Genomic DNA, 15866 nt, shown 5'->3' with positions numbered 1-15866 from the left:
CCACCCCACAAGCCTACTGTGGAGGACAGATTTTAAGGTAACTCCTAATGATCCCCATCTCCTGGTATTTATGGCCTTGTATCATCCACTCCTCTTGAAGAATTTGCTTCTAACCAATAGAATACCTCAACATTGAGGGTATTTCACTTCCTTGATTAGGTTATAAGAGATTGTAACATTTTCTGTCTTGCTAGCAAACTTGCTCTGTCACCTTCAGCTTGCATGTTTTGATGAACCAAGAGGACACACTGGAAAAGCTCATGAAGGAAGAAACCGAGGATGACCACAAGGTGGCCACAACCCTCAAGGAAGAGAATTCTGACAACAACCACATGAGCTTGAAAATGGATCCTTCCCTGGTTGAGCCTTCAGATGAGACCCCAGTCTTGGCCAACACCTTGATTGTAGCCTATGAAATATCCTGAGCAGAAGATCTGCCTAAGCCATGCCCAATTCCTGATTTACAGAAACTATAAGATAAAAAATGTGTGTTGTTTTAAACTGCTAAGTTTGCAAATGTGTAATACACTAAAAGATAATACACCTAATGTTCAGACTTTCTGGGGGTAGAGCCCAGTAATCTGTGTTTTAACAAACTTTCCAGGTGATTCTGATGCAAGATAAGGTTTAAGAACCACTGCATTAAACCTTAAGACTCTCTCCCTGTTCTATTTCCTAAATGCCACAGCAACTAGGCACATAGTTTCAGGGCAAGAGATAAAAAGTTTAGAGAATTACTCTCTAAAAGATGGATTCTTCAGTTATTTAACGTGAATCACAGGGGAGACTGACAGCCTCACATCTACATTCCCCTGACATCTAGACAAATCATACTGCTCTTACAAATCTGTACTCAGAAATTCTTTATTCAAAGAATAAAGATATATCTATTATATATATTTATTATACATGTATATATAGAGAATATATTTTAAAATTATGAAATATCCAAAACAGCAAACCTGTAGTTTGCAAGTTTGAATTGAAAATCTCTCCAATAATTGTTACTGTGAGTGGTACAAATCCTCTCACCTAGTTCATGGTGTGCTGTAGCAAAGAAGGTAGGCACATGGTAAACATTTTGGGGCAAAAACTCAAAAATTATTCCATTTTACTGTCATCATAAATTTCTATAGCATGTAACTAAAATTTTAAAATAAAATCTAGAAAAAACTGGAAAGGAAGCAAATAGGACTCACACTAACTTCACAAAAAACTTCTTCATAAAGTCCACTGCAGTTAATGCTGAGTACTTCTTAATAGCATTATACTTTATTAACAAATTAATAAATATTAATTGATAATATATTTAATAATTGGTATCAATATTATTTATTAATAAAGTATAATGCTACTAAGACATACTCAGCTTTTAGTTACTTTGTATGTGATCTATTTTTTTTTTTTTTTTTTTTACTCTCTGGAAACTCAAGATCCTTAATTACATCTGCAGAGATTCTTTTTCTATTTAGGTAAAATCCACTCTTTTATATAAGATATTATCACAGGTTCCAGGGATTAGGACATGGACATGTTCTGGAGGGCCACTATTCAACCCACTACAGGATGGATGTATAAGAAGGGCTTTAGATTATATGAGAGGGGGACAATGGGAGAAGGTTCACAGAGAATGCCTAATCCAGTGTCCTTCCTACCTCTTTTTTTTTTTTTTTTATTTGCGAGAGAGAGAATGAGAGAGAGCACGAGAGGGAGGAGGGTCAGAGGGAGAAGCAGACTCCCTGCTGAGCAGGGAGCCTGATGTGGGACTCGATCCCGGGACTCCAGGATCATGACCTGAGCCGAAGGCAGTCGCTTAACCAACTGAGCCACCCAGGCGCCCTCTTCCTACCTCTTAATAGACAATAGATAAATGAACTTTTCAGTATTTACTATTTAACCTGAAGTGGCCTGGCTTAGCCTATTGTTCACCACAGAACTAGCTCCAAGAACTGTTAAAGGATAGTTAACTTGTCCATAGTGCCAAACACATGCAGTTCATTCATCTGACAAAAAGAAACCGGTGGCCATTCTTTAATTTGCCTTATGGTGAAAGGGCTCAATGGAAGTATCTAAAGGATCTGGCAAAATTCAGATGCACTGCCCCCACTCAATATTCTTGCTGTCTCTCTCTTTATCTTACCTCCTCTAATATTTAAAACTAGAAGTCATAGGCAGAAACATGACAAGAATGTATCTGAAGACTAACAGATTCTCATGTGGTACTTTATAGTAAAACAATCTAAAAAATATAGCTGAAATAATCTTATAACTTAGTGAATGAAAAAAAAAAAAACCAACAGTAAATCTGAAAGTTTAGAATTGCTGGGCTTGATCATGTCAACTTTTACCTATACAGGTATAGGAATACAAACCTTGGCTGCAGGTAGCTTTCAAGAAATTTTGCCTTTTTCTGAAATTCTGAACTTTTTTGTGTTCTTGGATATTAGACATGCAAATTTCAGAATTTGTTTTTTCTTTTTTCTCACCATTTCTCATAGTGCTTTCATCTCCATTGATATTATTAGTTAATTCCTCATCTGAAAAACAAACATTTTGCAACCTCAGTGTTGCAGTTCTCGTTACTGGTTATATGATTAGAAAAGAGTCTAGCCTCATAACTGTTCCAAATTTCTGTTCCTAGCTGGATTGATTTTTTTTTAATTTTATTTTGTTTTATTTATTTGTTTTTTAAGGGAATGAAACCCTTTAAAAATGTTTTTAGGGGCACCTGGCTGCCTTAGTTGGTAGAGCATATGACCCTTGATCTCAGAGTTGTGAGTTAGAGCACTAATTGGGCATAGAGATTACTTAAAAATAAAATCTTTAAAAAAAATAAATAAATAAAAAATGTTTTTATATAACAAAGTTTGCTGGATGCAATTCTGATGGGAATACAGTGAATCACTGAAATCAACAGAGCTCACAATTTCCTGCTATGGAAATGTTAGGTTAACTGATATTAAATAAGTGCTATATTAAAAAGAAACATAAAAATTGGTAGAAATATTGTTTATTAACTTCTGTAAATATCAATTTAGCAATAATCTTTGATAATAACGGTTTGGTTTTCAAAGTAAACAATATTACTTAACTAACAATATCCCTAAATTATAGTCCACATGTCCTCATTCTTGTCAGTTTGGCTAAGTTCAGCGGAATTCAGTTAGAAATTTCTATAAAATAAGTAAATCTACAGGAGATGTGTACAAAGCAAGCAATATACTACTAATACCTGGTTTATGAGAAATTTCCTTTTCTTCTTTCTGTCTAAGTTGTGAGATGTTGGCCAATTCTTTACTGGTATTGTCAGTGGAATAAAAAACTATATCATGTATGGTTTTGCTCTCTGGAAGATCTTGTTTCCTTTTTTTAACTGTAGTTGTTTCTATTACTTGAGAATTAACAACTGTGGATGAAGGCCCATTTGAAGAACTTGTTTTCTGGCTTTCATCATTGTAATTCCTTTTAGTGTCTTCTCCCTCATTTACCTTTTCCACAATATGTGTATCTGTTTGATCCATTAAAGGAGTCGGTGCTCTGGAGCTAAAGTCTTGAGACCTTTTGAATGGCTTCACATGACTAGTCAACTTTGAAGCTTCCTGTGTTGAAAATGTTCTTGGACAAGCTAGGGAAGTATGCTCAGGATTGCCATGTGAGTGATCAAAAGAAGTTTCACATGCGCATTGTTCATAATTTGCAATATGTTGTTCAGGACCTATTGTATTATCTGAATCAGAAAGATTAACAGCTTCCTGTTGTGGAAGTATGGTTAGACTGTATTCTTTTAATTCATTTTCCTGTGAAAAATGGTTTTCAGAAGGGAAAAACTGATGAAAATCCATTTCTTCTCTATTTGTTATATTCTCGTTATAACTACAGTGGTTTTTGCAACCTGTAAAACATACCAGTCTTTTACATGCTATAGTCTTCTCAGAGGTAAAGCAATCATCATCATCAACGTTATTAAAATTTTCCTTTATAAAGGATGCAAAAGAATGTTCCCACTTATTAAGGCTCTCACCTTTTTGACCTGAGTTACTGTTTTCAGGAGATTTATAAGGGCTAATGTGCTGCTGTTCTTGGTGAGTATGAGACTGCTGATCTGTAGTAACAAGTGGTAACTTGATTTCTTTCTGTAAGGAAAGTCCTGAGAAAAGAACAGCTTCCTCTTTGTCAGTGGATTCTAAGAATTTTATTTCTTGATTATCTGATAAATCTAGGCTCTGGGTATGTGTCTCTCTGGGAATTGAACAAGCCTCAATATTGTTACCTAATCCATCTTTCAGGCTTGACAGAGGTGGGCTAAAAAGTTTATGTGACTTTTCTGGAAGGTCATCAAAGGCTTGGAGATTATCTTGCTGACCATTAACCAATCTGTTTCTTCTTCTGAAAGAAGAAAGAGCTATTATCTTTCTTGGAATGTGTATTTCTTGTTTTGCATCATCCACTTGAGTTCTTTTATGTTGTGTGTTTCTTCTTCCTTTATCATTAGACACATTTGTGTTAGGACCTTTGACATTCTGAAGACTCTTCTTTCTGAGTCCCCTAGTAGAGTGTATTTCGTTAAGAGTTGATTGTTTATGCTTGGATTTACCAAATTTTGTGTCTTTGGAATCTTTTTGGTAAGGTTCATATACGTCTTCTTTATTTATAAATAAACCTTCTTTACTTCCTTTATCAACTTTTTCAAGTTCTGACTTCTGTCTGTTGGAATTTTCATTACAAACGAACCCAATGAGATTTTTAGAACTGAATTTTGGTTTCTAAAGAAATAAAACATATAGTTAGCTTTAATTTTAGCTGTAGTTCTATACTCAATTAATTCAGGATTATTGATAAATCAAACCATTACTCCATTCAATTTTGTGATTTGATCTAACCACAGGGCCTGATGGGATATATACAACCTGATATTTAAAAAAGACTAATAGAAAAAGGCAAATGTAGTAGACTAAGACTCAGTATGTGTACTAATCTGTATTTTCTGCTTCACATTTTAATTTGTTTTTGCCAGTATTTAGCAGTATTAATCTCATTAAGCATAATAAAAAATTTAATCTACTTAATTTTTATGGGCTTTAAGCATAATCAAACAAGAATGCTTCCAAGACACTCTCCTCTCCTAATTGTTATATAGATACAGCTAGAATTAAGAGAGTTCTTTCGTCTAGTGTCTGTGACAGACTATAGGTAGGGCAGCAGAAGAAGGAATTTAAAAACAAGAAGAGAGATATGCTCCCAAACTGATCTGCATGAAAAAATTATTGTGGGCTGCTAAGATTAAAACAGGGACACCACTTCCTCTCACTCACCACAACTCAAGCACCAGATGAAGAGTAACTGCCCACCATATAAAATTTGAAGGAATGGATCAACACCTTTGGCTCTTGTACTGTGCTTAGGCCAGAGGAAATTCGACATGGTTGATAAACCTCCTGGCTCCATGAAGAGGAGGACAAAGGAAATGGCTACTGATACGTCAGTGTGCCGAGACAAGCTATATTTACTCAATTGCTTTGCAAACTAACAGCCCAGAACCCTCTGATTCTCATGTAATTATTCTTAAAAGTTTCTTAAAAGTAAAGGTGAAGTCACTATTCCTGATGAATGAATGCTTCGGCATCTTTCCTTCCACTCTGATTATCTATAAAATAAGCAGCAGGTTCATTCCATAAACATGTTTATTGCTAAACAGAGCTATACCTTGTGCTGGTGTGCATCCTCTATGTCTAATGGGTCGGTGCTGTTCTTTTGAGCTGTAAACAAAAAGAGAAAATCAAAGAAAATAGCCTCCAGTGGTCAGACTCTAGATTTCTAAAACCCACCTGTCCTTTGCCATGAGAAAACCAGAGAAATAAGTGAAATTATGCAAACATTTTCCACTCAAATTGGCACATGTAACATTCTATAACTGATAGTTCTCCTATGTTTTAGAAGCCCCATACTATCTTGAGAAAGCTGAAAACATTTCTGTAGGAAAAGCAATATGGCTCCAACAAAGTAATACCAAAGGCTGGCAATAAACTCACTATTTTAACATTCCCCATAGATATATCCAGAAACACAACTGTTGGCAAACTACTTTTAGAAAGCAAGATTCTTTCATAATTTACTGGATTATCATTTCCTAATATGTCTGCTTAATAAGGTTCTAGTTTGAATGCTTCATTCTCTTTATTTTTCTTTTTAAAGATTTTATTTATTTATTTGTCAGAGAGAAAAAGACAGAACACAAGCAGGGAGAGCGGCAGGCAGAGGGAGAAGCAGGCTCACCGCTGAGCAAGGAGCCCCATGTGGGACTCGATTCCAGGACCCTGGGATCATGACCTGAGCCGAAGGCAGCCGCTTAACCAACTAAGCCACCCAAGCGTCCCTGAATGCTTCATTCTCTTAAAAGTGAAACATACATGCAGGGAAAAGGTCGCTCTTGAGAATGAGTAAGACAAAAAAAGACGGTTTGAATAAAATATACCTAGGTTGATAATAAGGAAAAAAAAAGTACTTTAGTGTCTCTTTTAAAAAATACTAGAGGTGGAATTAGTTACCTACATATGCATTTGGCCACAAAAGATAAAAACCTAGAAACAGTGCTTTGCACATAGGAGGTATTCAATGATTATTTAATAGAGGAAGGAATAAATGAATGAAAATTCTTTAAATACATTATGAACTAGAAATTTAAAAATATTTTAACAGGGATGTAGCTGGGAAAAAGAACATTTTATTTCTTGGGAGTAGTTTTCATGACAGCAATCAAATTATAATGTACATAATGAGGCTTGGCATTCACCTATACACCTCATGCAGGAGAGCTGACACACAGAATGTCCTTCAATGAAGCAAAGGAGCTGGGAGCACAGTCTCTGGAACCTATTCCTGAGTTTCTATCGTCACTCATTTGCTTAACAGCTGGGTGACCCTGGGTTAAGTTTCTTAGCATCTCTGCCTCAGCCCCATAAAATCAAAGTAGTAACAGTCCTTATCTTATAGAATTGTTATGAGGATTAAATAAGATAATCCATGTAAAGACTTTAGAGGAGTTCTTGGCACAAAGAAAATGCTCCATCATTAATTTTGTTATTATTATTTTTCAAGAGCAAAAAGGACTGTGTGCCTTCTCCTAACTTTGGTTCTTAAATAGAAGAGCAGGGGGCACTTGGGTGGCTCAGTGGGCTAAGCGTCTGCCTTTGGCTCAGGTCATGATCCCAGGGTCCTGGGATTGAGCCCTGCATCTGGTTCCCTGCTCAGTGGGGAGCCTACTTCTCCCTCTTGTCCCCACTCTTGCTCTCTCTCGCTATCTCTGTCTCTCTCTCAGATAAATAAAATCTTTAAAAAAAATAAATAAATAAAAATGTTTTAAATAAAAAAGCAGAAGAATGTATTACAGGAACCACCATTTGGGGCATGGTTCCTAAGAGAATCTGGAAGCAAGAAAGGGGCTTTTCTCCCCTCTCACTTTGTTTTGTTTTCTGTATAGAAAGCATCTTTCAACTAACATCTTTTTTTTTCTGTTCATCTTATTTAAATTCAATTAACATATAGTATATCATTAGTTTCAGATGTAGAGCACAGTTATTCATCAATTGTATATAACACCCAGTGCTCATTACACCACATGCCCTCCTTCATGCCCATCTCAGTTTTAAGAGTCTATATGCTCTATTATAACCAACTTAAAAAAAAAAAAAAAACTACACAGATATAAATTCTGAAGTGGTGAATTTTAGTGACGTAGCTGTAATTCTTTTCACTCTGTTGCTCCAAGCTCTGTCATATGTAAGATACTGTATTGAAGTATTTTACATACATCAACTCTAATCCTCACAATAACAATCCCACAGATATGTAGGTAGAGGAGTAGATATTATAAGCCCACATTTACAGATGAGAAAACTGAGAGTGTTAATTTACCCCAGGCTATAAAATTAGTAAGAATGAACTCTTGTCCTATACCAAAGTAGATGTATTGTACTCTACAACAGAAAAGCACCAAATATATATTGCATGAGGAAGGTCCTTTATCCATCATTCCCATAATTAAAAGCTCTTCAACTGAAATTTAAAAACAAATACTCTGTTTGATATTCTTTATTTAAGTAAACTAATTTTTTCATTTATATTGATAAGTAAGCTGATAATTAATGACAGACTTTGAAAGTTCAAACTTAAGAAATATTCAAACCACCTGATGAAGCACGATAATACAGCCCACCTCGTAAATTGCCTCCCTAAAGAAGAGTGGGAGCTAACTCCTAAGAAGAAAGGCTTGGGATTCCTTCCCTGAATGAAATTCCCTTGGGTAAGTATAGGTCAGAGTGGGCACTGGTGAACAGGAGATTCTGGATTTGGAGAAAGGGCTAAAATGCTGGAGAAAGCACTCTCAGCAGAGCAAAACAATGCATGCTACCATAAAATAGAGAAGTCAAGCAATTAATCAGATTATCAAAACAAAAAACATAAAAATACACATACTTTTGCCTCCAATTGAGTATCTGCAATTTTTCATATAGCTTGAAATGTAAATATGAGTGCAATAATCTATACAGTTTATATAAATACGAATATAATAATCTATCTCAATGTGCTTTTATAGACCTGGCCTCAACAAGGTGGAGTCTGTCCCTCTTATTTTCTGATGAGATTGGGCTAAAGGGGAAGAAGTCTTTTGTTCTAAAGAACCATTAATTAATTACCTCTTGGTGGACTTTAATTATCAATGATGTTATCTCTTTATTATAGTGTAGGCTGTTTTTGTTTTTTATCGTTACGTTAATCACCATACATTACATCATTAGTTTTTGATGTAGTGTTCCATGATTCCTTGTTTGCGCATAACACCCAGTGCTCCATGCAGAACGTGCCCTCTTTAATACCCATCACCAGCCTAATCCATCCTCCCACTCCCCTCCCCTCTAGAACCCTCAGTTTGTTTTTCAGAGTCCATCATCTCTCATGGTTCGTCTCCCCCTCCGATTTCCCCCCTTTCATTCTTCCCCTCTAAAGTAGGCTGTTTTAATCCAAGTCTTAGTCCTTAGTCAATAGCATTTAAACAGTTACCTCTTTAGGGAAAACTTTATTAAAATATAGTTTAATGGAGTGCCTGGGTGGCTCAGTCAGTTGAGCATGTGCCTTCGGCTCAGGTCATGATCCCAGGGCCCTGGGATAGAGCCCCATGTCAGGCTCCCTGCTCAGCGGGGAGTCTGCTTCTCCCTCTCCCTCTGCTCCTGCCTCGTGCTCTCTCTCTCTCTCTCAAATACATAAATATTTAAAAATATAAAATATAGTTTAATAAAATTGAATGAAGCACATACACATCTCTTGAAGGTAAAGAATTTGTTTTGTTTGTTGTGTTTAAAAGGACTAACACACTACTTATTCAACAAATATTTACTGAATGCCTACTGTATACAAGGCATTTTAGTACTCATCACCAGACTAAACAAAGATCCTTTCCTTCATGGAGCTTAGATTCTTGGGGAAAGACTGAAAATAAAAAATAAACAAACTGTCCAATGTGTTAGAAGGTGTTAAGTGCTATGGGAAAAGGATAAATAGAATAGTAGAGTAGGGTAAGAGGGATTGGAATGAGTGTGGCAGTTTGAATAATATGTTCATAAAATTTTTGATACTCCTCCTTTCAAAACGTGGAACTTCCCAGACTTAGTGACTTACTTAGAACAAATAGAATATAGCAGAACTGGTTGTATATCACTTCCAAGATTAAGTTATAGAAAGCTTGTGGCCTCTGTCTTGGGTGCATTCTCTCTCTTGGATCACTTGCTCTGAGCCAGCTGCCAGGCTGTCAGCAGGCCTAAGGAAAAAGCTCATGTGGCAAGTAACTGAAGCCTCTAGCTAACAAGCAGTGAGGAACTGAGGCCTGCCAAGAACCATGTGAGTGAGCTTGAAAGTGGATTTTCCTGTCCTAGCTGAGCCTCAAGATGACCATCCCTCACTAAGAGCTTGGCTGCAACCCATTAGAGACCCTGATCCAGAACTGGTTACTCACTTGAAAGGCTTTCAGACTTGTAATCCTCAGAAACTCTGAGAGATAATAAATGTTGTTTTAAGATGCTAAATTTTGGGTAATTGTTGCATAGTGATAGATAACTAGTACAGTGAGGGTGGGAAGGAGGCAGGTTGCAGCAGTATTAACTAGGATGGTCTAGGCCTCCCTGAGAAGATCACATTTGAACTAAGACTTGAAGGAGGTGGAGGAGGCCCATCTGAAGAACAGCAAGGAGGCCAGTGTGACTGAAGTCTAGTGACAGAGGTAGAGAATGGTACGAGAAGAAATTAATTAGGGTGGACAGGTGATATAGGGGCCTGTAGGCCACTATAAGGATACTGACATTTCTTCTAGATTAAATGGAGAGCCACTGCAGGGTCTTGAGCAGAAGAATGCTGTGATCTTACCAAAAATCTAACAGACACATTAAGGAGAATATAAAGAAAGTGCCATATATGTAAATTCTTCTTATTGACAACCATAAATCGAGTTCTTTTGTAGTTCAATTTTTACCAGTGTAATGGATGACAGGGTAAAAATACAGCCATAAGAAAAGATTGTTAGAGAATAGAAATGGAAATAAACAATCCTGGCCATACTCATCGAGAAAGATACAGCCAAATATAATTTACATCATATCATGTTATTCAGCCAAAAAATTGTCAGGGAAAAAAAGAACTTTATAAAAGTTTTCCTAACTGTTTGCAATGCAAAGCACCAGTGAAAAGTACATTTGATATTATTTCTCTTTGTTCTCTTTGTTCTTTTAGAGTCCTACCATTATGTGCACTTGCAAACAAGTCAGTGTGCTTTATTAAAGGAATGGGGCAAGGACACCACTGGATGGATTTTCTCAAAACTAAGAAGGAAAAGAAACTTAATTTCTATAATTCTAAATTCAATTTCTGTAACTCTCTATGAATATGATAAACAGATATAACAGGGCAGTTTAATCTTACCTGGTTTTTGGTGTTTAGGAATATATTTCTCAAGGAGACGCTTCATACATGAATCTTTGGCCTCATCCAAAGGACACTTTCCACTGTCACTTCTAAGTAACGGATCGGCTCCATTCAAAAGAAGTAACTCTGCCACCTATGGGAAGATTGTTCATGTGAGCATGCCCAGACAAAAGGTATATTATTGTAAATGTGTGCTAACATACAACTCTAAGCAACATCTGATATTTCTTTCAATAACAGAGTTTGGGTTTACCTACAACAACTTTGCCCAATAAAAAAATTAATGTAATTGCGACTGAATCATAATTTGTTGATATACATACCCTTATCTTACCAAAAAAAGAGAGAAACAGGGAGAGAGGGAGAGGGGTAGAGAGGAAGAGGGGCAGACAGGGAGAGGGAGGGAGGGGGGGGAGGGACTGAAAAGAGGAAAGGTGAGAAATGTATATAGTTCAGATGCTGGTGAAATGGAGCTGGCAGATATACCAAGAATTAGCACTGGGTTCTGTAATAGTAAATGTAAGTTTAGCAGGTTCCAGGAGATGGTTATGTCTTCTGTCTATAACTATGTTGCTGCTGCCCCTCCTCAGAGTGTCAGGGAGAAACCAGTCAACCCTTAATCTATTACTACTCCTCAAGTAACCTCCTCTATGAAGCACTCCCTGACCTCCCATCCATTGCTGCTCTAGAGAAAAATGACCTCTCCCTTCTTTCAGGTACATATTTTACCATAGTGCACAATATATATATTTATTATTACATTATTTCTTATATATCTGTCTTGCCTGTATGCTAAGGTTTCTGAGGGTGGGACTACATTTTTCTTTTAAAATTTATTATTTTTGAATAGGGAATTAATGAATATCATTCAAAATACAGAAGGCTCAGAAAAGTATACAATGAGAAATAAGTTTCCCTCCTCTACCCTTGTCCTCCAGTCATCCAATTTTTTCCTAGGCCCTTGTTACAGTTTCTTCTGAATTTTTCCACAGTTAATCTAGTCCAACAGGTATATGTATGTATGTATGTATGTATGTATACATATATTTTTTTCTTATGCAAGTGGTCATATAGTATATACGTTCCCTTATATTTTGCCCCTGAACAACAAAGCTTTGAGACTGTACCATACCAGTATAAAATAAACTTCATTATCTTTAGCATTTGAGGAATAGTTTACTATTAAATGTACTGTACTTTATTTAACCAGTACCGTCCCAATAGATGTTTAAGTTGCTTTCAAGCTACAGATATATGTCTTAATTATCTTTATATTGCCAGTGCCTATCTCAGTGTCTGGCATAGAGTAAACAGTCAATAATATTATTTAATAAAAGAATGCATGTAATCAGGGAGGATATGCGGAGTAGGATCTAAGTAACCCTACACTAAAAGGAGACTAAATTTTCATGTTAATATCTGGAATGAGAAAAAGGATCTGAATTTCTGTAAATTGTATATACCCCTCAAATTAAATATATATGCATTGTTCCTTTTATAACAGACCATACTAGGAGAGAAAAACATAATACCACAAAGAGACAATATAAGCCAGATCCCTTAAAAATTATTAAGACTCAGCAATTCTGTTTCTCAAACTATTTTATTATGAGAATTTAATGCTAGATAGGGAAATTGAAAGTAATAGTATATATAATTAAATCTATAATTCATATATAAGCCAGGTGTAAGAGGATAACGAACTTATGTCTGGATCTTCATGTTTTGTTCAGCAAAGAAAATAAAGAGTATACAGCTTTCTTTTAGGAAAAGAAGTTTTGGGAGGGAGGGAGGAAGACGGCAGAGGAGTAGGGGGCCCTAGTTTTGTCTAGTCCCTAGAATTCAGCTAGATAGCTATCAAATCATTCTGAACACCTGTGGACTTAACTGGAGTCTAAAAAAAGAACTGCTGTAATTCTACAAATAGGAAAGTGACCACTTTCTGCAAGGTAGGACGTACGGAGAAGTGAATCTGAAGTGATATATCGGAAGATAAACTGCAGGAGAAGGGAGTCTCTGTCAGCCGGCTACTGGAAAGTATAGCAGCAGAGCACAAAATGAAAACTTTTAGAAGTCTGTTCCAGTGGGGAAAAAAGAGAGAGAGAGAGAGAGAATATAATCAGACAAGTGAACAGAACAGAGCAATACACTAGATCCTGGGTGTATTTTGGTAACTTGTTCTTAGTAATGCCTACAGATTCTCAAAGATCACTACATTCTTGTCTAAATGTCTCCCTTTTGTCTAAGAATTTATTCTTGATTTTTCTAAGGAATCAGAATGAGCCAATCATCTATAATTCTCAAATTTCATCTTTTTCAATTTAAAAAATGTATTTCTTTTTAACAGTTTCAGTGAGATATAATTCACCCATTTAAAAAATATAATTCAGGGGCGCCTGGGTGGCCCAGTCGTTAAGCGCCTGCCTTCGGCTCAGGTCATGATCCCAGGGTCCTGGGATCGAGCCCAGCATCAGGCTCCCTGTTCCGGGGGAAGCCTACTTCTCCCTCTCCCACTCCCCCTGCTTGTGTTCCCTCTCTCACTGTGTCTCTCTCTGTCAAATAAATAAAATCTTTTTAAAAAAAATTAAATTAAAAAATAAATAAATAAAAAATATAATTCAACGTTCTTAAGAGAGTTGTATAACTATAACTACAATCTAATTTTGGAACATTTCTTTTTAAAGATTTTATTTATTTATTTGAGAGAGAGAGAGCACAAGCAGGGGGAGTGGCAGGCAGAGGGAGAAAAGTAGGCTCCCTGCTAAGCAGGGAGCCTGATGCAGGACTTGATCCCAGGACCCTGGGATCATGACCTCAGCCGAAGGCAGAGACCCAACTGACTAAGCCACCCAGGCATCCCTAATTTCGAAACATTTTAATATCCCCTAAAAGAAACCCTTTAACCATGACCCGTTACTCTCCATTCTCTACTCTCTACCTTCCATTCTTTAAAGATTTTATTCATTTATTTGACAGAGAGAGACACAGCGAGAGAGAAAACACAGCAGGGGGGAGTGGGAGAGGGAGAAGCAGGCTTCCCGCTGAGCAGGGAGCCCGATGTGGGACTCGATACCACAACCCTGGGATCATGACCTGAGCAGAAGGCAGACGCTTAACAACTGAGCCACCCAGGCGCCTCTCTACCTTCCATTCTTAATCTTCTCTCTGTCTCTAAAGATTTGGACTATTGCAAATATTAATGGCTTTTTACTTCTTAAAAAATAGGGTATTATCTTTTAGTATCTCCCATCATTTAGTATAAAAGTCAATTCCTGTAAGACAACATACATTCAAGTTTCTTCAACTCTGGAATATTTAAGAAGTTCACACTCTCCAGGTGCTGAGTCCAGCATCAGGTTCCCAGGGCTTCCCTGTCTGACATATGAGTCCTGTGACAACTAAGGCATGGGAGCAATACAATATTCAGGGTCTAGACCATTTTTCTGATCATCTTTGCATCACATAAGAGATTCCCTCAAGGTTAGCCTAAATCCTCATCTGATGCTCCTGCCATCCCTACTCCATCTTCCAAAACAATATCCTGCCCTACTTTGATTCTTAAGGCTTTCGTTCTTAAGTCAGTCCAGAACTGACCTGGAGTTTTGGAAATCTCTCTTGGACTGGGTTAAGCAACTTTTTGGCTCCCCGCAGCTAAACAAAACGGGAAGGCAATGAAGAAGACAGTGATTTTACCCCACCCCACTGGGTTTCAGCTTTTAATTCTCATGACCGTTCTTGAGACTTCCACTTCTGTCTTGTCATTCTCTTTTCTCCTGCCATCAGTCAGGACATCCCACAGTGCCAGAAGCACACGAGTCACAAGAACACAAGTGGGAGTAAGATAAGTAGTGAGGAAATTAAATTCTGGAGTCAGAGGCATGTGTCTTTGGTCCCTTTTACTACACTGAGGGAGTAGGATAAGGCTACATATCTGGAAAGGCCACACAGGAGACAGCCAGTTGTCGCCCATGAGGCAGAAATTGACTAAAGCCAAGTTACCGGATGGGACAAAAGAACAACTGAGAAAGAAACAAGGAAAAAGTAAAGTGCTCAGGGCTTACCTTGCCCAAAGGGGTAAAAGACTCTTGACTAGGATAGGTCAGCCCTGACAACTTGAAGAGCAGACAACTTCTACCATGAGTAGAAGGAAGAAGTGCTTTGGGGAGGTTTCTCTAATGGAGGCCAGCTTTGAAGAGGGGATAAAGGACAGAGAGGGCTCACACCATCACTTGTCCAAGCCTGCTTTCTTCTGGCCATTAAATTAGGTCCCAAGCAGAATTCCCTCCCCCCAGCCCTCTCTACAATGTGCAGGGGTGACCACCTACTAGCAAGTGATATATTATCAAAAAAAGGAAAAACAGCTTAAACTTCCCTGAAGTATTGTTTCACATTAGGAAGGGATATGCTCTGTCTATGCCTGTGGCTCCAGGCAGCCATCTCCAGCTCTACGTGTCAGGCATTTCTTCTGGAAGTATGTAGAACATAACTTCCTGAGCCCAGCTGATTAGCTCCCTTTCCTACCCTAGGAACTCGAACCCAGAGACAACTTCCAATACCTGAAATAAATAACAGGATATTTCTAGCAAGTGCCTAGACCAGAAAAATGTCTGGGAAGCTCAGAGCTTAAGTGACTTCTGAAATAAACTGTATGTGCTGGGATCAATCATCTTAATTTAATATTACCATCAATCATCCTAATTGCAGCTACTATTAACCAATCTGTATGGAACTACAGTGTTTTGATATTTTAACCATTGGTACATCTATGCTAGTATATACTGGCAGATTATTAAACCCAAGAAATTCAGGTCTTATGTGGACTCTGAAAGTGACATTAGTGTCCATAAAGCTGGATGCCTCCTGTTAGGACTGGACATCACTGTGTAACACTCTACAAG

General features: G+C 37.4%; 1 protein-coding gene across 1 annotated transcript in view; it reads right to left on the bottom strand.

The window, feature by feature from the left end:
* The window catches only part of ANKRD31 (ankyrin repeat domain 31), a 143114-nt gene that overhangs the window by 64521 nt on the left and 62727 nt on the right, over positions 1 to 15866 (bottom strand). The window contains exons 13-16 of the mRNA XM_032404187.1: positions 10966 to 11101; positions 5704 to 5756; positions 3233 to 4763; positions 2373 to 2537 (exon numbers count right to left, since the gene is read on the bottom strand). Coding sequence (XP_032260078.1) covers positions 2373 to 2537; positions 3233 to 4763; positions 5704 to 5756; positions 10966 to 11101 — 1885 coding nt within the window. The remainder of the gene's footprint in view (positions 1 to 2372; positions 2538 to 3232; positions 4764 to 5703; positions 5757 to 10965; positions 11102 to 15866) is intronic.

The sequence above is a fragment of the Phoca vitulina genome, unplaced genomic scaffold, assembly GCF_004348235.1.
Source record: "Phoca vitulina isolate PV1807 unplaced genomic scaffold, GSC_HSeal_1.0 scaffold6, whole genome shotgun sequence".
Lineage (NCBI taxonomy): Eukaryota > Metazoa > Chordata > Mammalia > Carnivora > Phocidae > Phoca > Phoca vitulina.
The sequence above is the reverse complement of the archived record's forward strand: the minus strand, read 5'-3'. Positions and strand labels throughout refer to the sequence as shown.